This window comes from Prosopis cineraria, unplaced genomic scaffold, assembly GCF_029017545.1.
Source record: "Prosopis cineraria cultivar Desert tree isolate PC_DT_omini unplaced genomic scaffold, ASM2901754v1 PC2, whole genome shotgun sequence".
Classification (NCBI taxonomy): domain Eukaryota; kingdom Viridiplantae; phylum Streptophyta; class Magnoliopsida; order Fabales; family Fabaceae; genus Prosopis; species Prosopis cineraria.
This window is the reverse complement of record NW_026555333.1, coordinates 45,749,417-45,776,466: the sequence shown is the minus strand read 5'-3', so window position 1 is coordinate 45,776,466 and position 27,050 is coordinate 45,749,417. Positions and strand designations below refer to the sequence as shown.

The 27,050-nt window shown below is 32.7% G+C and overlaps 3 protein-coding genes across 3 annotated transcripts; 1 reads left to right on the top strand and 2 right to left on the bottom strand.

Annotated features, from left to right (window-relative positions):
• Positions 1 to 538: 538 nt before the first annotated feature.
• LOC129303684 (proteasome subunit alpha type-4-like) lies at positions 539 to 4,625 on the bottom strand. The gene is made up of 2 exons (XM_054943158.1): positions 4,475 to 4,625; positions 539 to 1,674 (listed from the first exon to the last, which is right to left on the bottom strand). The coding sequence occupies exon 2, from the start codon at positions 1,660 to 1,662 to the stop codon at positions 910 to 912; it is 753 nt and encodes a 250-aa protein (XP_054799133.1). The 5' UTR covers positions 1,663 to 1,674; positions 4,475 to 4,625; the 3' UTR covers positions 539 to 909.
• A 4,962-nt stretch (positions 4,626 to 9,587) lies between these two features.
• Positions 9,588 to 19,453, bottom strand: LOC129302820 (proline-rich extensin-like protein EPR1). The gene is made up of 5 exons (XM_054941692.1): positions 19,311 to 19,453; positions 17,872 to 18,600; positions 17,511 to 17,577; positions 10,141 to 11,214; positions 9,588 to 9,861 (listed from the first exon to the last, which is right to left on the bottom strand). The coding sequence occupies exons 1-4, from the start codon at positions 19,402 to 19,404 to the stop codon at positions 10,149 to 10,151; spliced, it is 1,956 nt and encodes a 651-aa protein (XP_054797667.1). The 5' UTR covers positions 19,405 to 19,453; the 3' UTR covers positions 9,588 to 9,861; positions 10,141 to 10,148.
• A 4,809-nt stretch (positions 19,454 to 24,262) lies between these two features.
• On the top strand, positions 24,263 to 26,538 carry LOC129302819 (chitinase 2-like). The gene is made up of 2 exons (XM_054941691.1): positions 24,263 to 24,565; positions 25,933 to 26,538. Exons 1-2 carry the CDS (start codon positions 24,263 to 24,265, stop codon positions 26,536 to 26,538), a joined length of 909 nt encoding a protein of 302 aa, XP_054797666.1.
• The last annotated feature ends 512 nt before the right edge of the window (positions 26,539 to 27,050 follow it).

The window sequence follows — 27,050 nt, the reverse complement described above, 5'->3', positions numbered from 1 at the left end:
ATAATCTATCTTCACTCTTTCCCACACACTTTGCTTTTAGATCCCAATGCACGCTGCTCAACTTTTCTATCTCTTCACCCTAAGCTTGGAAAAGATTCTTTTCTATTGACCAAGAGTTTTCAAGAGCTGGGCTAGAAATGTGACAAGTATCAAAGGACCAATAGACCCCCTTTTAGCATTAGTGGGCTACACATATGGATTTTGATATTACCTCTCGTGTGACCCACGAAAAAAATACAACCCTTAAAAATTAAAACCTGTAAGATATAATAGAAGTTCTAAAAAGGAATAGTATTTGAGTTATGAACTAGGATGGAGAGTTGGGGTGTCTCGCCCTCATCCTTTGAATTTACTATTGCCATTTAAAAATAATTTTTAGATTAGCAAATTAAAAATAATCAGAAAGTTTGTTAAGTGACAATTAAAAAATACAATAGACATTATATTTGAATAAAAAATAATATCGCTATCAAAGGGGGGCTCAAGACACATAAGTTTCCCTTATTGGAGCATTTGAATGCTCAGGAACTCGCCCAAATAAATGAGAAAACCCAAATGAAGTAAATTATATGTATCTAAAAAGTTTCGGGAATCCGAGAACATGGAATCCAAAACCACTTAAATCACCAACAAATTACAAGTTCACAGTTCTAAAACATATTTGGAATAGTATTCGACCTTTCAATGGACATTACAGAAAGTGATTTGGATCTTCTCAGCAACAGAAGAGGACAATAAAAGAGAGGTAGAAAAAGGAGAGGTGAGAAATCCCATCTGAGTTCAACTCTCTTTTCCTATCTCTCCCTTACAGATCCTCTGCAGTGTACTCGGCAGAAAGGCATAGGCAATCCAAAGTCCAAACTAAATGATTGTAATTTAAACTTGACTAACCATGGAACTGCCAACAAACTAGGCAATGTCCGTAGCTGGCTGTGTAACCCCAAACTTCACCAACAGCTTAGTCAGCGTCTCAGGTGAGCAAACTTGATACTTTACTTTTCCAGAAGGTGACAGGAAAACCTCAGCGAGTTCGAGTTTATCAGAGGTCAAACTTGTGCTGTCCATAGTTTTACTGAGAACTTTGAGTGCCAGCTGCACAGCTTCCTCCCTAGCAATATCATCCTTGTAATCTTGCTTAAGTATTGACTGCGCTGCCTGGTTATTTGCACCAATAGCTGCAGCTTTCCAACCACCATAATTTCCACTAGGGTCGCTCATGTAAAGCTGAAAACCATAATTTTTGTCCCATCCAGCAAAAAGGAATGAGACTCCAAATGGCCTTAGACCACCAAATTGTGTGTAACCTTGCTTGGTATCACACAGAGATTGAACTAACTGTTCAACAGGCATAGGCTCTTGGTAGGCGTAAGTGTAGCGTTGTGCTTGGACCCTGGCAGTGTTGATCAAGATGTTGGCATCAGACATTATACCAGCCACAGCACAAGCAACATGATCATCAATCTTATACATCTTCTCAGTTGAAGTTGAGGTTTGCAGAAGCTTGGATGTCACTTTTTTCTCACCAACCAATACAACCCCATCTTTAGATAAGATCCCTATAGCAGTACCTGCATTTCCAATAGCCTCCATTGCATACTCTACTTGGTAAAGACGGCCTTCAGGAGAGAAGATTGTTGTACGGCTATCATATCTTCGAGACATATTGATCTCTAACTATTAATACAAAGCAAAAAGGAAAGATTACAGGGATTAAGAATTAAAAATATTGCTCAGTAAAACAAATTGTTTTGACATTATATATTGTGATCCATGGATAAAATACTGTAAGCTCAGGAGAAAAAAAATTATAAACTAATTTAACAAACTATGACAAGAAAACAGAGTGTTAAGTATATAATATTTGAAATATCTATATGGGAACCCCCCCTTCTGGTAAAATCAGTACTAATTCCAATAACTACTAAAAGATCATCATACAACAACAACAACAACAACAAACCTTTATCCCACTAGGTGGGGTCGGCTACATGGATTGCAAGACGTCATTGTGCTCTATCATTTATTAAGCTTTTAGGAATATTATTAATTAACAGATCACGTTCAATAACTTCCAAAAGTGTTCTCTTAGACCTTCCTCTACCTCTCTTAATCGGACTCAAAGTTATATGTTCCACTTTTCTCACTGGTGCCTCCCTCGATCTTCTTTGTACATGCTCAAACCATCTCAACCGATTTTCTACCATTTTTCCTCAATAGGTGCCACCCTCACTTTTTCGCGTACGTGCTCATATCGAATTTTATTTTTACATGTATGTCCGCACATCCATCGTAACATTCTCATCTCTGCTACTCCAACTTTATGCTCTTGCTGTCCCGTTAGAGCCCAGCATTCACTACTATATAGCATTGCCGGTCTGTTAGCAGTGCGATAAAACTTTCCTTTAAGTTTATTAGGCACCTTACGGTCGCAAATAACTCCTTTAGCTTTTCTCCAATTAAACCACCCAGCTTGAATTCTATGTGAAATATCTCCACTGATTTCGCCATCATTTTGAATAATGGCTCCCAAATATCTAAACTTTTTCACTTGATGTATAATTTAATCTCTCAATTTCACTTCCAAATTATTGTCGAATAGTCCTTTACCAAATTTACAATATAAATATTCCGTCTTACTTCTACTCAGACGAAAACCTTTCGACTTCAATGTCCTCCTCCATAACTCAAGTTTGCAATTATTCTGCTACTCAGAATAAATGAGACAACATAAGCTAAAAAGAAAGGAAAGCAGGAATATATTACTTACCTTGGTTAGAAGTTAACACGTTAATGACCCATGTACAATGGTGTGGATCTAACAGTTTGGACACTGCCAACAATTTTGATAGAGTAAAACTAGCATTTATACATATTAGCCATTCCCCCACCCATTAACAAGAGGCTCATCAAACATCATTCAAGGGACTTTGACCATAAAGCTCGTGTCAACTAACTCAAATCTTCTCATAACTCTAGCTTAAAGTGAGAAAGTTAACACCCTCAAAGGCTCAAACCATAAACATAATGGACTTTGTTTTTGCTATTATTAATTCAGAAGTAGGAGATGATTCTTGGAAAAAGACATGATTTGACAGTAGCTTGTCAAAATCAGATATAAATAAGAAGACATGTCTTTTACTGCTAGGGCTTGAATCAAGTCGCTGGTTGAGTGTATATTTTGTAGAGATTCCCAATTCAAATTCCTAACATTTCCCAATGCACCGATATCGAAAAAGGGATTGGTCTTGACATAGTTACATCGCAATGCACTCTATTAAGGTACTAGAATACCAGAGAGACTTCCCAAAGTTTATTAATTCACCTAGCTCCTACATAGAAATGATTGAAGCTTGTATTTTATTGAAATTTATGCTACAGAACAGCCATATCCTTCCATAAATCCTGTCGTAAGCCACCAAATTCGGAGAGGCTTTTAACACAGGACGGTGCCACAGAATAACTAACACCCAGCCACCAGGGTCTTATATTCAAAACCTATCTTTAAATTTAGATTAAAAAAATCCCCCATTTTCATCCCTCAAATAACAAATGTTAGACATTAAGTTACCAGTCAACAGCTATATCACCCGCCCTATATTGCTCCAAGGAACCATTTTTCCAGGCTCTAGCAACCCAGAGGGCAGAAATCTCCTAAAGAATCTAAATATCTTCAATATTTTTTTCAAAAAAAAAAAGGTACAAAGGATGGTTCAGAGATCCAGTCAGTTGGAGAAATCACTAGGTTCCAAACTTGCAACCAAAATAATAGGGTCATCACATGGTTGCCACTCGGCATGCACTAATGGAAAAAAGGAGCTCTGCCACTCAATTACTAAAAACTTATCCGTAAAATTATTTATTGCGAGGAACTTAGGATCCAGGGCCTTCAACATCTAATTCCCACAACAGAACTAAGACTTTAACCCTAGAAGTTCCAGCTGAGAATGAACTCAATTTTACTTGGACTTTCGTCCGTATATTAACTTAACACCAAGGAAAATAATCCAATCCACGGATATCTAGACATACACATACCAGGAGAAAGAAATTCCGTTGAAGATTTTTCCAAGCATAAAGGCCTACGGTTTATAAAATGATTACTCAATTGCACTAAAACTCATAACTGAAGCACAAAAAGTCTTAACATTTGGCTCCTTCCGCACTAAACGGACTTCAAACATAAAATGCCCCCTTTTAATTAGAAAAAATAGTCAACTGAGAGTAAGGTAGCACTAAATATTAAGTGCATCGTTTCATCCTCTATTTAATCAGATCGATAAAATGGGTTGCATTACTCTCAAACTGAACCTAAGTAAAACAGAAAGAGAAGCTTTCACACGGAAATCGAAACCGAAAATGAACATCGCACACTTCCGAAAATTCAAAAGCAAATATACAATCAACGGCATCAACAGAAAGTGAACGACGAAAACCCAGGAAAATAAAGGAAATGAAAGCCAGAAGAAGATCTTACATGATGTTCTTCTCGGAGAATCAGGAAATTCCGCAGATGACTTCGCGATGGAGCACACAAGAGCTCCTTGAACCCGAAAAAAGGTGCAGCTTCTTCTTCTCCAAGCAAGTTTTGTTGGGTCAATGAATTGGGCCTCTTTCTCTTTTTGGGTACAAACGGCGAACTTGGAAGGTTGGTTGGGTCGGGTCGTCTAACAACTCCTAGGGCCCAAGTTTCTTGAATAAAAAAATATGGATTGGCTGTTAAAAAAGGCTAAAGCACAAAAAACGCAAACAACAAATAATTTACTGTTTATTGATTTTCGGATTTCATTATATTTTTATGAAACTCTGTATTTTTCTAAATATTGTTTCATATTTATAAATTTTCAAACAATACTCAAAGTAACTTTATAAAATAATCAAAAATATTTTTATAATTTTGATTATTTTTATACATCCTACAATTTTTCAAGAGTAGTTTTTTCAGAAAAAATAAGCGATTTAAAAAAAAAAAAACTAGCCCTGTATTCCCTTATATCTAGAAGGATTAATCGATAAATAAATATTTTTTTCAGAAATAAACCACAATCCGATTTGTTTGATGTTATAAATTAAAGTAAAATACTATTTATTATTTTATATAAAAACTGTCAACGTCCTTTGTATACTATACATAATTTGAGAAATGAACTATCTATTTATACTTTATAAAACAATCAGACTTTATAATCCAAAGAAAAGGAAAACAAAGAACTTGTTTGAAATTTTTTTTTTGTTTTATTATTTTAAAAACTGATATTTTATAAAATATATTATAAGAATAAAAAAATAATAAAAATACATATTTTTTGCATTCTTTTTTCATTCTTTGAAACAATTATATGAAAACATTTAAAAGATATTTTGGCTTTTCTATTCTCTAAAATAATACTCTCTTCATCTCAAATTATTAAACACTTTTGAGAGAGATTTTTTGTCCCAAAAAATAAAACATTTTAAAGATATTAATATTTTATTAAATAAGCTTATTCAAATATTACTCATTCTCTCTCTATTTAATACTAATTAAGTGTATATTTAAGGTTATTAAATAAAAGATATTTTTTGAAGTTTCTAATTTTTTTAAAAAAATAAAGTTGCTGAATGTATTTAATTAAATTTATTGATATATAAAATTTTATATAAAAATATCTTATAATTTAAAATAGAGAAATTATTTAATTTTTTTATTTTCTTAAATATTTTTTAAAAACGCATTATCCAACAATTTTTTTCTTAAAAGCTCATTAAAAATTTAGGAGCTCTGTCTTCTTCTTCTCCAATGCCATTTTCTCAATCTCCTTCTCATAGGGCAAAGGCAAGTGCACTACAAACTGCCTCTCGTGTTCCTTTAATTTCTCCCTCATCTCTCTTTCCTTCTTCCTCTCTTCCTCCTCTTCATGCAACAGCTCCCTTGCTGCTGCAGTCGCACTCAAAGTTACCGCTTCCCCAGTCTTCACACTCTTCCAATCTAATTATGGAAATTAATCCAAAATTCCATCATCATCTATTATGGAAATTTCTTTGCAGCACCAAAATATAGGGCCACGCCCACCTAGATTAGGAACATGTACGATATTGCTCTCCAAATCTGTCATCTTCATAAAGTGTCTGGTATAATTGCGGCCACCAAGCTCAATGATTCCCCGTTCCCAATGACCGTTTTCTTGTATGAGCTTGTTGGTTTCATCATCGAGGTGCTCGCCTTGACCCTCGTTTTGAATCTTGGCGATCTTGCGTCCAATATCTCACGTGATCTACTGGCGCCATTTGTCAGCCTCTGTGAGGTCATGGCACTCAGGTCTTGGGCTTCTTTTTCCCCTTAGCTTTGAGGGCAATGTAGCAATTGAGCATTGATTGAGCCTTCTCTTCATCACGAACTATCTTCCGAAACCAATAATCTGATTCAGAATTCTACTTCCTTCCTTCTTCTCTTTACCAGTTCGAAGGTTTTCAGAGCTCTCCTCTCCTATCGTACCTTCTTCGAGTATCTAAATTCCCAAATCAATCTTCAAAACCCCAATGGCCCAACCCTGCGACGCAATACAAACCTGAGCAGAAAAAAAATTCTAAACTAAATTAACAAGCTTTAACAAAAAAAAAAAAAAAGGCTGCTAGAGTATATATTTGAAATTTCTACCTGGGAAGCCCCCTGTTCTGGTAAAATCACTACCAATTCTAATAATTACTAAAAGCTCATCATAACATAAAACAGAAAATCAGTACTAATTCTGGTAATATACATATTAGCCATTTCCCTACCCGTCGACAAGAGGCTCATGGGTCATCATCATTCAAGGGACTCTAGCCATAAAACTCATGTCAACTAACTCAAATCTTCTCGTAGCTCTAGCTTAAAGCGAGAAAGTTAACATCCTCAAAGGCTTAAACCATAAGAATTTGTCTAGACATAAGTAGAGCGCAATTCACGCTACAAAGGTATTAGAATATACTAAAGAGACTTCCCAAAATTTAATTTTAAATACGTGGATTTTAAATATGAAACTATAGTACACCCATATACTTCCATAAATCCTGTCTCGAGGCACCAAATTCTGAGAGGCTTTTAACACAGCGCCCAGCAATGGAATAACCAACACTCAACCACTAGGGTCTTATATTCAAAACCTAGCTTTAAATTTAGATTAAAAAAAATCCCTCATTTTCATCCCTCATAACAAATGTTAGACGTTAAACTACCAATCAACAGCTATATCACCCGCCCAATATTGCTCCAAAGAAACATTTTTCCAGGCTCTGGCAACCCAGAGGGTAGAAACATCTCCTAAAGAATCTAAATACCTTCAATATTTCTTCAAAAAAAAAAAAAGGTGCAAAGGATGGTTCAGAGATCCGTGTAAGCTGCAGGAGAAATCACTAGGCTCCTAACTTGCAACCAAAATAACAGGGTCATCTCATGGTTGCCACTCGGCATGCACTAAGTAAAATGGATTGCATTACTCTCAAACAACCGAACCTAAGTAAAACAGAGAAGAGAGCAGTATCCAGGAAGCTTTCACACGAAAATAGAAACCGAAAATAAACATCGCACACTTGTCATTCGAAATATACAATCAACAGCGTCAACAGAAAGTGAGGGACGAAAACCCAGCAAAATAAAGAAAATGAAAGCCAAAAGAAGATCTTACATGATGTTCTTCTCGGAGAATCAGGACATCCCGCTGGTGACTTCGCGATGGAGCAGACAATAGCTCCTTGAAAAAAAAAAAAAAAAAAAAAGGCTCCCGCACAGCTTCTTCATCAGCATTCGCCAAGCAAGTTTTGTTGGGTCACTGAATTGGGCCTTCCTCTTTCTCTTTTTGGGTAGAAACCGCGAACTTTGAAGGCAAAATGGATTGACATTTACTAAAACGAAGAGTCCTTTTTTGTATTAAAACAAAAAAAGAATCACAGGAATGATTTACTGTTTACTTATTTTCGGATTTAATCATATCTTTATGTAACTCTGTATTTGTTTTTTTAAAAAAAAAATCTCTTATTTACAAGTTTTCAGAAACAAGTAAAACAACTTCATAAAATAATCAGAAATATTTGTTTTTTAATAATTTTTTGATTATTTTTATAAAATTTTTAAACATCCTAAAATTTTTCAAGAGTAGTTTCTTTTTAAAAAAAATTAAGTGATTTTAAAAACAAACAAGCAAACAAGGTCTATACACCCTTATATTTAGAAGGATGAATCGATAAGTAAATATTATTTTCAGAATTAAATCAAAGCTTCTTGATTTAAAGGATGAATTAAAGTAATTTTATATAAAAACTATCAAAGTCTGTGGTATATTGTATAAAATTTGAGAAGTGAACTGTTTGTTTATAACACATATATAAATAATCAAACTTAAAAACCCAGAGAAAAGGAGAACAAAAGCAAAGCTGACAAAACCGCTCATTAAGATACATATTCGAATCCTTCTTTAGAAGGCAAGCAATCTCATATTTATAAATCTGCTTAATTTCTCCTGGTGCAAATTCTGAGGGCTTCCTGCCTGGTCATGTGCAAATGTATCGGTTATGAGACATGAGACATGTATTGCAGTATATGTACATTGTATGAATAAAACTAGATCTGGAAAATTTACCTCAAAAAATAAGACTAAAAATATGGCTTGAATCGTATCGGTTAACTCATAAAAGTTGGAAAAAAATATAAGTTAGATGGAGTCCAGTTAATTTTTTTTATAGGTTAGAATTTTTTCAACCCAACCTAATTGTTATGAGTTGATAGATTAAACAGGCCAACTTGTTAGCTCATATAATTTTTGATGAATTTAAAAAAAAAAAATCATCTAGATAATAAGTTCCAATAAGGAGGTGCATACAGCACATCACCGCATCCTGCTATCTAATATTAAATCTTAGATAGTTATATAAAAGAAATGTTGCCTGATATGCTGTGTCATATTATGTGATGAAATTACCTTGTAATGAATAAAGTAAAAGTGAAATATATATTATCGTTGCTAATATAGACTTTTGTGAGCAAGGAAAAAGCACCGGCCAAGCACAAACGGACAAGAGTCCCGATAACTTTTTAACTGCTCCAGATCATCAATATGAATTTATAAAGAGAGGAATGGGTTGTTAATTTGATCATCAATTCAATGAATGTATAAATTTTTCCATATCACTATTATTGATTGATAGTTGTAGGTTATTTTAAATTACATCATAATCAATTTGATATCTGCTTGGTTATTTCAATATAAATTTTTAAACGATCAATGTCATAACCATCAGTATATATATTTTTGAAATTATCATACTTCCGACAATTACAATTTAATTAATCTGCCCATTATGATTAAAAATAATTTTAATTGATACTTTTTTAAAAAAAATATGATTGATGATTTCGGAACTGACGTTTTTTGACTTTTAAAGAACTATTAGTTTTTTAAAATGGTTAGCTCATTAAAAAATATTCATGGCCAACTAGGCAGTACCATATATTCCGATATATTGAGATTCGAGTTCATGCAATTTGGTTTCCTAATTCCAAAGCACTCACGGGTATGCATTGCACTGACCGAATCACCCGCACATCCTCAGAGAACCTAAAAGACAAACATCAATTCAGAGAAAAGAATCTTTTATATGATTCTCACAATTGATGATCCATCATTTTTATCAGAGGTGGAGGAAAAAAAGCACATTATAAGAAAGAAACACAATGTTTCATCACGTAGTACACTTTTTTTTTTGCTCTTTGATCATAGAACATCGATTTGATGTCCAACTTCAATGACGAAAGCTAAAAACACTACAATTAAGTTTCTTCAAAGTTCAAACAACAACCAATCCCAGACATGCATGGATGAATTATTTGATGCGAAAGCGATCCAATCCCTGCAAAAAATAGCCAAACTCAAACTATATCAGCCTTCAGTAACATTACATGTTCATATTAAAACCAATCTGAATTGGTTGGTACTTGGTCAGATCCCGTGACCCAGTCTACTAACTGATCTGTTAAGAGTTTTAGATCATTACGCTTAAACCACTCGTTTACCAGTTTAATGAAGTCTAGGTTTCAGTTGTGTGTGTGTGTGTGTGTGTGTGTGTGTATCGAGCTCCAATACTTAGAAAACAAAACAGATGTGTGAGATGAGTATTATACGTACGTACATTGTTAATTAGCTGGGCAAACACTGAAACCCTTGTGGAGGAACTTTGCCACAGTCAATGAGGACCTGAAGAGCGATGGGAAGAACGATATTGATATTCAGAAGCTTCAACCTAATGGTAGTGCACAGACACACTGCAGCGTCTAAGTCGAGAAGTCCTCCAAGCACAGGGCAACATGCTTGTTTTGCATTTTCTCCGATTCCAATGTGTATCAAACCTCCCAGCACATCCACACACGCCCCTAGCTTCAAGCTATCGATTGGGCAAGTTGGTTGTGCCGGCGGCGATGGCGGCACGTACGGTGGTGGTGGACACGGTGTTTGAGATGGCGGAGATGGAGGTGTCACAACGGGTGGTGGATTTATTATTACTGGTGGTGTAGGTGGAGTCACAATAGGAGGCACATAAGGCGGCGGTTTCACGATAGGTGGCAACACAACCGGCGGGTTAGGAACAGAAGGTGGTGACGGCGGATTCACCACCGGTGGGCGAGGTACATATGGTGGGTTCACAACCGGTGGTGTTGGGACATGTGGAGGGTTCACAACCGGTGGTTTCGGGACATACGGTGGGTATACAGGTGGTTTTGGGACATACGGTGGCTTCACAACCGGTGGTTTTGGGATATACGGTGGCTTCACAACCGGTGGTTTTGGGACATAAGGTGGCTTCACAACCGGTGGTTTTGGGACATAAGGTGGCTTCACAACCGGTGGTCTCGGTACGTACGGTGGCTTCACAACCGGTGGTTTTGGTACATACGGTGGTTTAGTATGAGGAGGTTTTGGGACGTGATGATGCGGTGGTTTTGGGCCGTATGGCGGTTTAACGACTGGCGGCTTGCCGTGATGAGGAGGTTTCGGGGAAGAGGAAGGTGGTGGACAGGGCTTATTAGGGTTTCCACCATAAGGAGGAGGACGATGAACAGGAGGCTTCTTGACTACTTTAGGAGGGTGGTATTTTGGAGAAGGGTAGGGGCAGTATGGGCAAGCGAGAGCAGTGAGCAATGAACTCAAGCTCAAGAGCAAGATGAAAAGATTTGACACAGAACGATTCGCCATTGTTGGAGAGAATCATTCACCAACTTGCTCGCTTCGGACAAAGTAGCTGGTGAGTGAACTGTTGTGAACCCTAGAGGGTGAAGCCCTAGTTATATATTTGTGTGTTGAGGGTCATGTAGTCACGGACGGATGGAGACTTGTCGTTTTATAAATCTCACTGTGCCGCTAGTTGCAAGTAAATTTTTTTATCTTTATAATGACTCATTGACTTCAAGGACGATTTTCAGAGATTTTTAAGGGCGGCGTAAATTAAAAGTATTTTTGCAATAATCAGTGGCAATTTAGATATGCACTTGATGATTCCTGGTTTGAAGGCTTTTCTTACTCTCTTTCATTTCAGATCATGGACTTCTTGCGTTAATTGAACTGTGAAGCTTGTTTTGGTTATTATTAGGAGCAATAAAACAATCAGATTGAGTGGAAATGATGATCCGATGCTTCTAAAAATTAGGTTTGGATTTGACTGCTATTTGAGCATTATTAGCTAAAAAAAATATGCTACTATAGATCAGTCACATTCATGTTGACATGAAAATGCTTGGATTTGAATTAGCTGAATATGAAACTTGGTTTGGTTATTAGGAAACATTGAAGATGGAGATGCATGATATTTGATTTGATGTTTGGATTTTATTTCTATGCTAATTCATCACTTCTTAGTTGTTGTTTTTTTTCTCAAAAAAAGTTCGGGAGTTAATGCATGCCTCGAGTACATTTATAAAAGTATTTATAGATAATCTATTAACAAAATTTTTACATAGATATAGCAGATAATTTGAACTTACATACATTGTTACATGCTAGTTGTATCTTTATTAATCAGATTAACATTTATTTTTCTATGTTTAAATGGCATTTTTATTTTAAACTATCCAAAATTAATAATTTTGATTAATTAAATAAGTTATTTAAATAATATAAGAATGCAATAAATAAACATTAAAAGAGGCGTGGTGAGGAAGAAACAGTGATAAATATAGCATGCATTTCATTGAATTTGAATAAATATATGGTTCCAAGTGACACTGACAATCATTATATAGATTCAAATTGGCAAATTACGCAAGTTAATTTGTTTGGTTGATGGGATCAAGCAATTCAAGAGATTAAATACAATCTTCTGGCCAGAAAAAAACAAACGGATTAAATATAATTAATTTTACAAAGAAAATTTTTAAATGATGGATACTTTCAAAATATGAGTGGGCCAAACATACCGTCTTGAGGAAATGACTATATAAACTTTATTATTTCTAATTTTATCTTATAATTAATTAATAATCAAGCAAAACCAAAAGAATATTAATCGCAAAGAAACAACACAGTTAGCGGCTTTGTAATCAAGTAATCACCGCCTTGATGGGTTTGGATTCACGGAAAAGGTTGAAATCAAACTAAAATAAGAAATTCAAGAGCTGGAAAGTCCAAGATCTGAGCATGTTAGGTACAATAGAAATAAGACAACGTGGTTTAATTAATTTATGCTACATAACATTTTTTTTTTTTAACATGTTGTGACTGCTAGCTAGAGTGCTAGTTGCCTTTTTACTATTGTGCCCGTGAATGATTGATGATGAAATGTACGAAAAAGGATACATACACAAACATTCCCCTAAATTTTAAAACAAATAACTTTCATCACTTAAAGAGGCTCATCTTCTATCCTTTTGGTATGATTTATTTTCCGATTTTTACCACTAAATTATTTCTAATTAAGTAATGTCGATCTCGTTAAACTTAAGGTGGATATGTGTGTGTGTGTGTGTGTGTGTGTGTGTGTGTTGTATTGCTTCTTCTCATGTAGAAAATCTCTCAACTTAATTAGAACTAGCCCTTCTCTTGAATCCTTAATGAAAATTATGTCAATGGAAAGCAAGCATGAACTTGGAGATTTTCTTTTATTAATTATCTCATCAATAATTCTCACACAATAATTTTAGCACCTCATGATGTCCTTTATGGCTTGAACATAATATGCATATGGGAGGTATCAGCATCTTTCTTCCATATGACTTTCTACAACAAGTATCTTGCTACTCAATCAGTTTTATTTTTATTTTTTTTATAAATGAGTGAAGGGGAAAGGTGCACTTTGCTCCTGAATTATTTTTTTAGAATTACCCCGTATTTTAAATCATTTGTTACAATTTTTTTCTAAAATAATTAGATCAAAGCATCTCAATCATGTTGTTAAATCTCAAAACATCTGTTAAAATGTTTTTTTATTCCAAGTAAGCTTTATCTAATGGATGTTTATGAAAATTTAATTAATGGGCAATGTAAAAGGATGCTCTAATTTAATTTTTAGGGTATTGGGTGCTTTTAAAAATTATTTTAAGAATAAAAATGTATATTTATTCACAAATGATCATCCTTTTTTTTGAAAAAAATAACGATGAAGGATTACTAGAGGAAAAATATATCAATTAAGAGGCAATTGTTATCAAAAGATAAATGGAAAAGATTTCGAACGAACAGTTATTAATTTAAAATAAATTCTTGTTAAAACTTAAATGAATATTTGTTGATAAAAGACTAACTCGAATCGATAAATATTTATTTAAATTTTGACAATAAATAATCTTTAACTGATATAAATTTTTTTCAGCCGTATTTGATTAATATTTCCCCCCTCCTTTTTTTGCCATAGTGAATGAACAGCTTGTAAATTTCTATGCCTATTGCAATACCTTTTCATAAACTCTTGTAGGAGATAAGTGGCCTTTGTTGTGGAGTATTCTAACATAAATCCAAATCTGCTCTATGAAATACAAGTCTCATTTTTTAATCCATGCTTAATCATTTCTTCCATTATTTCATAATGTGACTCATAAATTAATCTTGTCCCTAGTAATTTGCATAACTTTAAATTTTCCTCCTATTCTAGTGTCTGTGTAACAAAGTGATGATTCTCTTAGCTCCATTTCTCTAAGGCCATGTTTGGTAGTATTGAATTGGTAAGGTAAAAATAAAATTAGAGATGAAATCCTAATTTAAACATAATTGGTATGCAAGAGTTGTAATTCCTAAGAATCCTAATTCCACCAAAAATATTAGAATTCAATTTCATCTTATTGACCATGGAATTGCTTCAATTCCTTTGAATTCAATTTGTAGGTTCCACTATCCTCATCTTTTTTGTCCATTTATAACAAGGTAGGTCTTTTAATTTTGAGAAAAAGGGCAATTTGGTCTTTTTTATTTTAAGTACATATACAAATTAATATTATATTAGAATTTCATATTCATACCAAACACACTTTTAAAACTCAATTTTATTCTGATTCTGATTCCGATTCTAACTCCGATTCTGATTTTAATTTCATTAAAAACTCTTATGTCATACCAAACAAGGTCTAACATCTTCTTAGACCTGAAATTCTCATTAATGAGGAAACAAATTCTTGAGTCATGTGCAAATAATTCTCCTAAATTGTATATTACATACAGTGGCGAACTCTCTGTTATATTAGATTAGTGAATTGAATATAAATAATAGAAAAGTTAATATATAGCAAGGAGTTAGTTTCATAAATTTAAAAATTTAGGGAATACTTTCTTATCAAAGTTATTAAAGCGCAGGACCATTATGTGTATATAAATCTAAAGTTTGGAGAATTATGTATAAATCAATTAAAAAAATTAGGGTTTGAGGGACGAGGCAAGGAAAGTCGTAACGATGATGCCTAAATTGAAGGCACACATGTGAAGATGGTCATACTTTGCAACTTGTTGCAGAGATTCCAGGAATTAAATATTAATTGTTAATGGGAATATGACAAGAAAGGAGATCTGTCATAGTGAATGACAGGTCTTTTTCTTTGAATTTAGTCACTATCCCATACATATCCCTATCCAAATTCCTCCATAAATATAAATTAGAGTGTGTGCATGTGTGTGTGTGATATAGTGATATTTAGGATCTCGTAAGCAAGTGTGGGCTTTAGTCAAAATATCATCATCTACAGGGCTAAATGTTCTTGTCGGTCTTAAAATGTTGAAGCCTACTAGGCTAGTTGATTAAAGATTTAGATCTTCAAATTAGCAAATGCCTTTAAAATAAGATTAGTAGAGAGATAAAAAAAATTTGGATACTAAAAACTACGATCCTGTCTAAAGTATAAAACACTTTTGACTAATTTATAAAGATTAATAAATTAATTTAAACTTATGTGCATCATTAAAATGATAAAAAATCATTACTTTTTAAAATTAACTTCCAATTAATATGTATCTGCAATACAATTAATAAGGGTATTTGTTACAAAAAAGAATTTCATGCCATTAGTTTTTTTGAAAAATGTATATCCTACATTTTATAACTAGTAAAAAATGTCTTGATTATATTTTGGATAAGGGAGTATTTGGGTAAGGATATTTATATTTTGAGTTAATAGTCTGTGAATTATTTTTGGAGATATTTAAATCTTCTCAATTTTTTAGTATAATTTTTTTTTATAGAATTGAAAAGGAAAGACTTCATAAAAGGAGAGAAATTAATTTTCTCCTTCTTAGATTGGCCTCATATGTTTCATTCCCTTTAAATTCCAGAACTTTAATTAAGAGATTCCTACATAAGATTGACAAATTTGAAGAAGCTTGGCAATTAGACAAACATATTAGTCCGAGATGAGATTTAAGCCCCTAAACACAAGAATGTAAAAGTTTGCCCTAATTTCTATAATCTCTTTAATTATCCAATTAAGCCAACCTTGCTTTAGCTATTACTCATTTTGTGCACCTATTTTTGACATTATCTTCTGTCAGGATGAGATTACCCAAGTGTAATTGTTTATGAGTTAAAATATATTAAAAATAAATTTAAAATTTAAATCGGTTGTGAGCATATAATTTAATGTCTAAATTGTCATTTAATTCAAAAATATATTTTGTAATTTGTAATTTTGTAATGAATTAAACTCGAATCGTTTGTATTCCTTCATTTCTTTTCCTTTTAATTACTATGTTCAGCCTAGGGCTAAAGAATTGGGGGAAAATTTCGTACTTATATCCCTTTTTATAGCTTTTTTTTTTAAATCTTAATTATTCTACCATATATATGATCCAAAAGATCAAAATTTGCAGCTACGAAACTTTCAAAAAGAAAAAAGAGGGAAAAGAAGAAGTAACTAAGAACTTGGGAGTCTTCGTTTATCACTATTGCTAACTCTGAAAAATTATTGATATGCTCGGTTATATAAAAAGAGAAAAGTAGAAAGCGACGGCCGATGACTCTGTCTCATGAATAACAGCAAAGAAAGAACACTTCACTGTATAAATTGGGACTGTGTAAAAATCCTTCAATCTTGTTTGATCTAATTTAATTTAAAATAATTTTACTTTTTTTATCCATATAAATGCTAATCCTTTAAAATCAAAATGATTAAAAAAAATTTTTAGACTAAACTGGATAAAAAACTAAGTATTTAGACTACTTGATCTAATCCAGTCCTATTAATTAATTTATTATAATTATAATTTATTTATTTTTGATAATTGTATGAAAATTTATTAAATTTGTTTTTAAATTATTGTTGTAATGTAGTGTTGTTAAAGTTTGTTGAGTGTTGTTTTTATTAAAGTTATAAATTTAAACCACTTGAACTATAACAGAAATATTTTTTTTCTTATTGTTGAAAATTATTATGAATTATTATTATTATTATTATTATTATTATTATTATTATTATAATAAGTATTTTTACTATCTTAATTGAGTTTATTTAGTTGAAATGGATTATTGCCTTTCATAGAGAAAAAAGGGAGAAAAAAAGTTAAGTAAGTACTGGACTAATAGAACCAGTCTCTCAATTTTGTAAACCAAGTCCAATCCTGTTAATTTTTAGATTATTACTAGATAAAATTGGATTATAAATTATCTAATCCTATCTTTTTCATGAAAGAGATTGGACTTTGCATTAAGGCGAAGTCCTGTCCTTTGTACAGTGCTAGTATATATATGTATGAAGTGGGGTTAAAAGTTAGTGAGTGATACACGTATTCATTCTTAGGTTTGGTATAATTTTATATTTTAAAATGCTTTTTCTATAATTTCATGCTCCAATATGTAATGATACAATAAAAAAACACCATCTTCAAAATGAGCTTGAACTTTAATTATCGTAGTTGACTAGTTAAACAAAGCATGAAACACAGGGCTTTCCATTCTAATGCTTAGAGCTGCAGATACTTTTTCTTTGAGGCCTCATTGCCGTAAAGTCCTTTCACTTATTCAATAACAATGATGGTTATACTGTAAATAAATAGACAATATCATAGTAGAAAAAACAATTATTCTTTATAAATTACAAGGGTAAAATAGTGAAAGTAATCAACGCTCCAATAGGCAATACTGATACACAGCTGACAGCTGAGCCTGAACGTACACCAACACAATGAAAAGTTACATCAAAAATTTCGATTTATATATGTGCAAATAATACATAAGGATTTCATTTAAGTCCCCCAAGTTCCACTGAAAAAGCCTTGAGGCAGGGCAGCTAGGTCATCATGAAGTGGCATTTCTGAAAGCCTGCACCAATGTACACTTGAATATCACATTCTGTTATTATTTATCCCGATTTTCTTAGTAAAAAACAGAGTAATTATCTGAGATATTACCAAGAAAAACGATTTTCTAATTTTTTAAATAAAAGAATAAAATACTTACTTGGATCTACAGTGACAAGCATAGCGGTGCCTCCAAAATCACAAGTTCCTCCAGCCGCCTTCCTGTTCTGCCAATAGCTATTAAAGGCATAGGAAGCATGGGCCAGCATTGTATTGGGCTCATAGCATGGCCCATTAGGCTGAATCTCCTTGCAATCCGCACCTGACCCACACGCATAGTCCATGGCCTGTTTGATTATCGGGTCCGGCACAGTGGGCTTTGCAACACACCAATGACCTGAAGACTGCCGCCTTTTATTATGTGGCGGAGGAGGAGGAGATGACGTGGTTGCTGTTGACGGAGACGGCGGAGGTGGGGACTTCAGAGGTGGTAAATAACCCATTGGCGAGCTTGGTCTGTGTTTTGTTGGTGGGCTTGGGCTTGGGCTTTGAGTGGTCTCTGGAGGAGGAGGCGGAGGCCCATGATGATCATGCGGAGGGTTTGAAATAACAGGGGAATGCTCAGGAAGACTTGGAGGTGTAAATGGCAGATACGGAGAGGAAGAAGAAGAAGGCGTGGGCTGAGGAGCCTGTGAGCTGAGGGGAGGAAGTGATGAAGAAGAAGGAGAGCCATATGAATCATCAATGCTTGAAAAGCTGAACAATGGAGAGTTGCTTGTGTCTAGGAAGTGATTCAGTGATTTCAGGGTCTTCCTTGGCCTGTTGGAGGAGGAGATTCTATGGCTTAATTTCGGATTCTGGAAAATTCGTCCATGGCTTCTTGCATCTTCTATTCAACACACACAGTTTACAGGAATCAACAGAAAAGCTGTTAATTAGCAATACTTCACTGAATAAGCATTATTGATATAAACCACAATCGGGTCTCATGCATCACAGAACTCTCCTAAGTTTTTTCTTGATTAAAAAAATATTCGGGTAAGCTGGAATTTAAGGATCTATTAGGATCGAGGCATGCTTACAGAAGTATTTGAATGTCGCTTATCAACAAAATTCTCAAATTAACAGTATTTAACCCACAACTTTGTAGATCATAAATCATATCTTTACCAACTATTGATCACTATTTGTTGGCTAATTCGAGATGTAATTTGTCTAATGTATGCCAGAGATTGTACACACGTATATAGATTTATGCTACTTAATTTAAGAATTTAAACAAGTTTAGCTACTTTTGAAGAAAGAGTAGCCAAAATATTTTTTAAGCTTTTGATGGAAGAAGATCTGAATTTTGAAATTGATCATGCAAAACCAAATTGTCAAAATATATTTTATAGCTAAGGGAGTGATAAAATATAGTAATCAAATGAAATTGCAAATGAAACTATAAGAATTGGAAATGAATTCACAAAAATAGTAATAATAATAATAGGAACTAAACACAACCATACAATAAAGAGAAAATGTGATGATTGTGACATATAAATGTTGAAAAAATGCGTAGATAATAAAAACTAGCTGTGAATACTGAATATTTACCACAGAGAAGGACAACAGAGGAAGCCACAAGGAAGAAACATAGAATTGCAATGCTGACTCTGAATCTCAGGGAATGGTCTCTTGTTGAATCCATTGCATTATATATAATGAAATATATAGTTTGAGTATATTAGAACCTCACAAATTTCTTGTTCAAGATTGCAACCAAGCTTCAGTTCTCCTATGAAGCAGAGACGCTTAGCAGACAGGTGGACTTAAAGGCCACACACATATATATAGCAGCAATAAAGAGAGAATCTGTTAATAAAGATGATATTCATTCATTCTCACGTTAATGTGCTGCTTGTGTCTGATTCTTAAAGCCAGAGACAAGCAAAAAACAGTGTGTAGGAAAGTGTGTTGCAAGCAGAAAAGTATAAAATTGAGGTGATTCAGCATATATATACACTTTATTTTGCTTGTATGCTACTCAAAGAACTAGATCTAGAGACACACGATCAACCGTAATCTAATTACTTTAGTGAGTGAGCTTCCAGAAACATGTATAACTGGGTAACAGTAATTTAATCCAAAGCATCTATTTTTTTTTTTTTAAAAATGAATTGGAGTGTTTTATGGCGATATGTCGTCTAGGCCATATTTACTATATATGCTTTGTTGCCAAAAAAGATAATAACATATTTACATATTACTGTCAAAATTGCTTAGATCATCCATTATCATTCATAACAAAGGTATTTTTGAGATAATTGCCAATGATAATAACAATCTTACATAACAAAGGTTTGTATTAGTTTCACTAGGAAGTAACAATGTTCTAAGTTTTTCAAAATATTGGGCAATGGAATTTAAAAAAAATAGTAAGGGATTAGCACCTGAAAAAACTCCAAGGTAAATTTTGCGATATTAAAAGAGAAAACTTAATTGTGAGAAATAATGTAAATTTAGCAATAGTATGATAGACCGGAAAATAATAATGGCACAAGTATTATCGCTATTTTCTTTTACGAAGATCAATTTTTATTAAAAGTAATGGGTCAAGTATTATCACAATATGAGAAGGGATTATGGCATTAATTTGCCACTAAATAATGAAATATTAATTGGTTTCTGCCGGTATTAATTTTTTTGTTGTCTACTCACATTTATCTCCTCACTAAATTTGTTTGGACATTCACATTATTATGTTTGTTGTTCCCTCTGTAGCCAATATTATCATCTATCTACTTGGCAAAAAGAAAAAAGAAAAAGAAAAAGAAAAAACAACATTACCATTGTCAAGCGTTGAGAATATGGGCCTAAATCGGTGGTTGGCCCAAAAAATGTGGTTGGCTTTGCAATTCTGCAGCCCACGTAAAATTAATTGAATTTGGGTTTCAGCTCCCATAACTTTGGGTTAAGGTTGGTTTACTTAACCTAAAAGTTGACCTATTTAATAAATTTTTCTATTTTATTATTTGTGGTAGATGGAAATAATGATGAGAATTCAACTTCAATTGTTGATATTCTGCCTAGGCATGATTCGAATGTCATTGTTGATAAAAAAAAAAAGATAACTAACATTGTTGTAAATTGAAGGACAATTTCTTTGTTTGATTTGATCATATTGACATTTGACTTTGAATTTTGACGGATTTTTTTTTAGTTGTAATGTTTGATAGATTGGATTTTGGAATACATTTTCTGGTGCCAGAACTTTGACAAAAAAAAATGTGAACATAATTTTGCGATTCTCCAGCGTCTTGGAAATTATGTTAAAAATACATATAATATTTTACTACATTGGGTCCCTGTACCCGGATTGTTCTATGTTCAATTGATTATTAATAAAATATAAATGGTTTTATAGTAGTTTAATAGGGAAAAAAATCCGTTTATCAGGAACAATTAAAGCCAACAATTAATGAATTGCATCACATGCTCTGATGCTTATGAGGAGAAGAATAGTGCATGGGAAACATGCACAAATTTAATAAGCATATTGAAATGAGGATTGTTTTGGAAAATAATTCAAATTTCAAACAATTTTTAACGACGTTAACTAATTTTAACTATATTCCTTAATAGAATAAGGTAATGATTGTTTTTTTTTTTTGGGTACTGGCATTAAGGTAATGATTAATGAGCAATGAAGTGGCTTTATGAAGCCATGCAATTGGGTTAATTTTTTTTTTTAAAAAAACCTACGCTAAATTAGTTGTCCGCTCTTTTTGTCTTTTAGGCACATGTTTTAACTACTTTAGTTTTGCATTTGTTGTAAAATGTAACGTACCCTATAATAATTAAGATGACAATTGATAAGTGAAAAATAAAATCTTTCCTTTTAATATAATTTGTGAATTACATGGATGAATGGTTGAACACATGGTTACATGAGTTTTAAGAGCAATATTGTAATGATGTGAGTTAAAAAGAAAAATCAGAAAATCTTATACCTTTTAACTAACATAAAAAAAAATCATGACAGGCCTGTGCATGATAATAATTGAGATCAATATTAATGGAGGTGTGGATTGTGCAGTTAAATGCTTAGGGAGCATCCAAGAGTCATGGTGTTGGTATTTGAATGTGTTCGTCACTATTGGACTGTTGCTGTAACTTTTTGAAGGAAAGAACTTTGGAGGGATCCTTCTATGACATAATATTGTTTCCGTTGTTAAGGAAATGCATGAAAGGACAATAGGAATTGGAAAAGTTCATTCATCATTCCCTTACGATTCTAAGAAATTAACAGAGCTTTTAGAGTAAATGTGTTAAAGGGGGAGTCCATTGGATGCATCATTCATATGCAAGATTAATTAAAACAGTGATAAAATTGATTATCGTGTTTGCTGTAAGAGAACCCAAATCCATTAAAAAAAAAAAAAAACCTCATGACATTAACAAAATATAATATTAAATTTTTAATTGTAAAAAGAAAAATTTATTAACAATGCATTTTCCAACTTTTAGAATTCAATATAGAATATTTTAATGAAAATAATTATATAATATCATATAATTATTAAGAACTTAAATCTACCAATATTTTCATGCACACTATACCAATTATCTAATTTATTTATATATGAAATCTATTATTTGAAGTTATGAACCAATTATTTTTTTTTCAATGAAATGATATCTTTAAATGTAAAGAAATGGTTCTTGGCAATATTTATATATGGTTGAACTTTTATAAGTATTAACAAGTGGTGTCTTAAATTCCTAACAAGTGAAGCAAAAATTTTTAGATAGGCTTGGTGCATCACTTTATTTGTGGTTTGTTTAATAAAAAATAATTAATATTTAAATATCATTAAATAAAAATTAATTATGATATTAATAATAATAGAAAGATAAAAAGTAATAAATCAAATGTGATTCTGTTATAAGAATAAAATTAATTAAAAAATACTACATAATATTTTATTTTAATTATTTAAAATATTTTAATTGGATAGATTATAAAAGTCGTGCCTCAATATTTCTCACAAGTGGTGCTTTATGTTTTTGTGTAACACCTATTTACCTATCTCAAATGTTGACAAGTGGCTCCTTACATTGCTCACGAGCTTCAGGGATGTAGGAGAAATTTATGCAGGTTACGTTGTTTAATTAATCATTACATTATATTTTATTATATATTCAAAAATCAGTCAGTTTTATCTTCCAAGATTTATAATAATTTGGTAATCATACGTTTATAACCAACCTCTTTGAGCATATCATAAATGAAAAAACAAGCCTCTTATTTGAAATTTTCATTTGTAATATTTGAATTTTTTTTATCTATCAATCAATTTTCCGAAACCGCTGTGTAGACTAACATAGAATATACATATATAAAAGATGGCCAGAATTTCAAAATAATTAATTTTTACAAATTCCTTTAAAAAATTTTATGTGCAATATTTTTTTAGTTTTATATAGACTTTATGATATTTTGCCCAAAAATCCATTTGAATACGATCTTAAAAGAATAACCAATGAAAATAATTAATGAGCAGAGCTACATAACACACTACTGACACATATTGATGTATTAATATGTAAAAAATAAGAATTAAAGAATTTGCATTTACAAAATTGATAATATAAATATTAATTGATTATGATATAGTATTTTTAAAAATTTTAAAAGTTATTCTGTTCATATAATTTTTATATAAGACAATTAAAGATATACACTCGTCCAAATTATCATTCTTATTCAAAATCTTTTCAACGTATTTAGCTATAAACATTATTGATGTGCCTGTCCTGCCAAAACATGAAGGCTCAAGCAGTGCCGTTTCAACCGAATCAATGCCTGTTTGACCATAATCTCATAAACTAATGTACAAATGATCTGATCTTTAATCAGGTGAATAAAATGAAACTATAATTTACAGAGCTTTCTCATAACTCTCATAAAAATTAAAATTATATAATTTGTTTAAAATATTCTTCATAAAAAACTGGTGAGCGTGCAGACTGACAATAACTTTTAGATAAGCTAAGATTTAGAAATAATCGCTAAAATATGCATAGTACATGCACATTTTTTGAGTCATATATATAATTGATTTGGGCTCTGGTTTTTATTAATTTTTATTTTTACAAAAAATGGTAAAATAATAATATTCAAAATTTCAAATCATTAATGATTTACAACTATTTGGATTAAAATGAACAAATTAAAAACACTTTAACAAAATATTTAAATAACTTTAAATGATAAAAAAGAAATATATCGTATATGCATCCTCAAATATACGCACCCAAACGTACGATAATTGATTCCAACACAACAAAAGAAAATTCAACGTAAACCCAACAATGGTTGTGGAACTCATCATTTGATTATTATATTAATGATGGGTTTTGATGAGTCATATTATATATATATATATATATATATATATATCCTCCATTACTTATGAGCACATCAACCTTTGTGCCATTTACTCGTATCAGCAGTTTCAGAAATCTCTTGGTTCTCCAGTGTCTTCTATTAATTACCGACAGACATGGAGGTTACTAGGATTTGCTTCCTTCAAGCTTTCTTCTTCTTCTTCCTGGTCGCATCAAGTCAAGCTTCCTCCACAAGCATCTTTCGAGAATACATAGGTGCAGAGTTCAACAATGTCAAATTCTCCGATGTCCCTGTCAACCCAAATGTCGAATTTCACTTCATTCTCTCTTTCGCTATTGACTATGACACCTCTTCTTCTCCATCCCCCACCAATGGAAAATTCAATGTTTTCTGGGACTCTCAGAATCTTAGTCCCTCTCAAGTTTCTTCCATCAAAACCCAAAATTCCAATGTCAAGGTACGTACTTAATTACATAACTCAAATTACTTTATACCAAGAGAAAATATAATAGTAGGTTCCTGAATTGCGATTGAATTTTATTTTATTAGTACCTATACATGGTTTCATATTTCATTATTTTAAGTCCTTTTAGAGTTTGATCACTTAGCAATTTTAGCCCTTATTATTTTAAAAATACATTTCATAACCATGAGCTGACATTTGATGGATTGATAACATTAATGGACTGACGGAGTTAATTTTGCTTGCACGTACTTAGTTATGTTAATTTTTGTTTGCGGTGATTTTATGTGGGAATGCCAGAGGAGTATATCATCAAGCGGTACAATAAACTTGACTTCTAAAATCAAACGGTGAGTTTCAGAGGTCCTTTATCACCATTTCCCCAAATGCAAGCTTAAAAATAAGAAAAATGAAGATATAAAGATGGAGATAAATGGGAGATATGCATAATGAGAAAATCATGATATTGGTAATGATATAAGAAAAATTACATTAAATAGAAGATAAAAAAAAGCTGATAGAAAAGTACTGAAGTGTTATTGTTACTAGTTGTTGGAGAATTTACTATTCTTTACTAGATGTATGACGCTTTGAGGGACCTATGTCAAATTTTGCGGGAAAAAGTGTTTGGTAATTTGGTTAAACTAAGTATTGAAGTAATTGGAATGCTACTTTTGGGTTGATAGAATTTCGGTTGTTGAAAAGAATGGAGAGAGCCTCCATAATGATAAAAACAGTCGCATTAATTGAGTTTGGAGTGATGTAGGGTTAGTATTTGAGTTTTGTGCTGGGAAAGTAAATTTTGAGGTTAAGTAGTTCAAGTGTTGAGAGACCTTGTATGTGCGGTAGCTGACAATTTTTACGTAGCTCCATGATCTAAATTTTTAGGGTAACTAGTTATAATTTTTCTCAAATTCCTCTGCATTCTCCTTTTTCAAAAAAGGATGTTGTTTGACTAAGTCTTCCTCATTAGCCACCCCTTTTTTTAAAACTTGGTGGGCTTGGGCCAAAATTACTTCTTTTATTCTAAACAATTTGTTTGCTCGTATGTATTTAATAATTTAATCCCACTTTCTCACACTAATTTGTACTTGGTCAAATTTATCTTCATGTTAGCAAATTTTTAATGCCAGTAAATAGGTTAGCAGGAAATTAATATCAGTGTCTCTATCTATGCATTTTTAAAAACTACAAAAGCTAATATTTAGACTAATCAAATTAAAGGAATTGGAATGAATAAAATAAAATTATAAGACAATAAACAAAACACAATCAAATTACTAGGATCTATTACTGTATTTTCTCTTATATTAATAAGAATACCAAATTAATTGTGGTGTATATATATTGATTTCCTTTAGGTGGCTTTGAGTCTAGGAGGAGACAGCGTGGCAGGTGGTTCTGCATACTTCGACCCATCTTCCATTGACTCATGGGTTTCCAACGCAGTTTCATCGCTCACAAGCATAATCAAACAGTACAACCTGGATGGAATCGACATCGACTATGAACACTTCAAATCTGATCCAAACACCTTCTCTGAGTGCATCGGACGCCTAATCAAAACCCTAAAAAACAATGGCGTCCTCAAGTTCGCTTCCATCGCTCCATTCGACGACCCACAAGTTCAGAGCCATTACAAGGCATTATGGAACAAGTATGGGGACATCATAGACTACGTCAACTTTCAATTCTATGCGTACGACAAAGGCACGAGTGTGTCTCAGTTCATTGATTACTTCAACACACAGAGCAACAATTATGAAGGAGGGAAGGTGTTAGTGAGCTTTATAAGCGATGGAAGCGGAGGGTTGAGTCCAGATGGTGGATTTTTCACTGCGTGTCATAGGCTTAAGAGCGAAAACAAGCTTCATGGGATTTTTGTTTGGTCTGCTGATGATTCCATGGCCAATGGTTTCCGTTATGAGAAGCAATCACAGGCCCTTTTAGCTCCTTCTTCAAACTAAGGTTTTGTAATTTGTTGTGCGTATATGTATATGTATATTAATATTTGTCATATTATGTATGTATGTTAGTATGTATGGGTGCTGCTACACTAGCTATATGTGTATACATGCACACGTGTATTAATATGTACCTTTCTCTGTTTAAATATTTATGATTAATAAGGGGTTATATTACTGGGCATTCGATCGACTCTTTTACTAAGTGGATAAGGAATTATCAAGTTTTGCTTCGTTGAAGGCTTTCATTTTCTCCGTCTTCTTGTTTTTTTTCCTTATGGTATCAACATATAGAAAGCTCATCCTTCTGCTGGCATTTTTCACCTGAACATTGTTTAACGTTCTTAGTTCATAAACTACTGTCACTCTGGGGGTGGTCGGTTCCCAGGGTCTGAAGTTTGAACTCAACAAGCAATACTTCATTTAATCTTTCTTTAAATATTCTGCAGATATGCATATGATCTATTGAATATATTTTGGTTTAACTTGTGCAGTGAATGCCAGCTTTTAATTTG

Coding starts and splice junctions, on each gene's coding strand:
- LOC129303684 (XM_054943158.1), bottom strand. CDS start 1,662: ATGTCTCGAAGATATGATAGCCGTACAACAATCTTCTCTCCTGAAGGC.
- LOC129302820 (XM_054941692.1), bottom strand. CDS start 19,404: ATGGATTCAACAAGAGACCATTCCCTGAGATTCAGAGTCAGCATTGCA. Junction 17,578..17,871: donor GCTTGTCACTGTAGATCCAA/GTAAGTATTTTA, acceptor GTGTACGTTCAG/GCTCAGCTGTCAGCTGTGTA. Junction 11,215..17,510: donor ACTTTCACTATTTTACCCTT/GTAATTTATAAA, acceptor AGTTGGTGAATG/ATTCTCTCCAACAATGGCGA.
- LOC129302819 (XM_054941691.1), top strand. CDS start 24,263: ATGGAGGTTACTAGGATTTGCTTCCTTCAAGCTTTCTTCTTCTTCTTC. Junction 24,566..25,932: donor CCCAAAATTCCAATGTCAAG/GTACGTACTTAA, acceptor GATTTCCTTTAG/GTGGCTTTGAGTCTAGGAGG.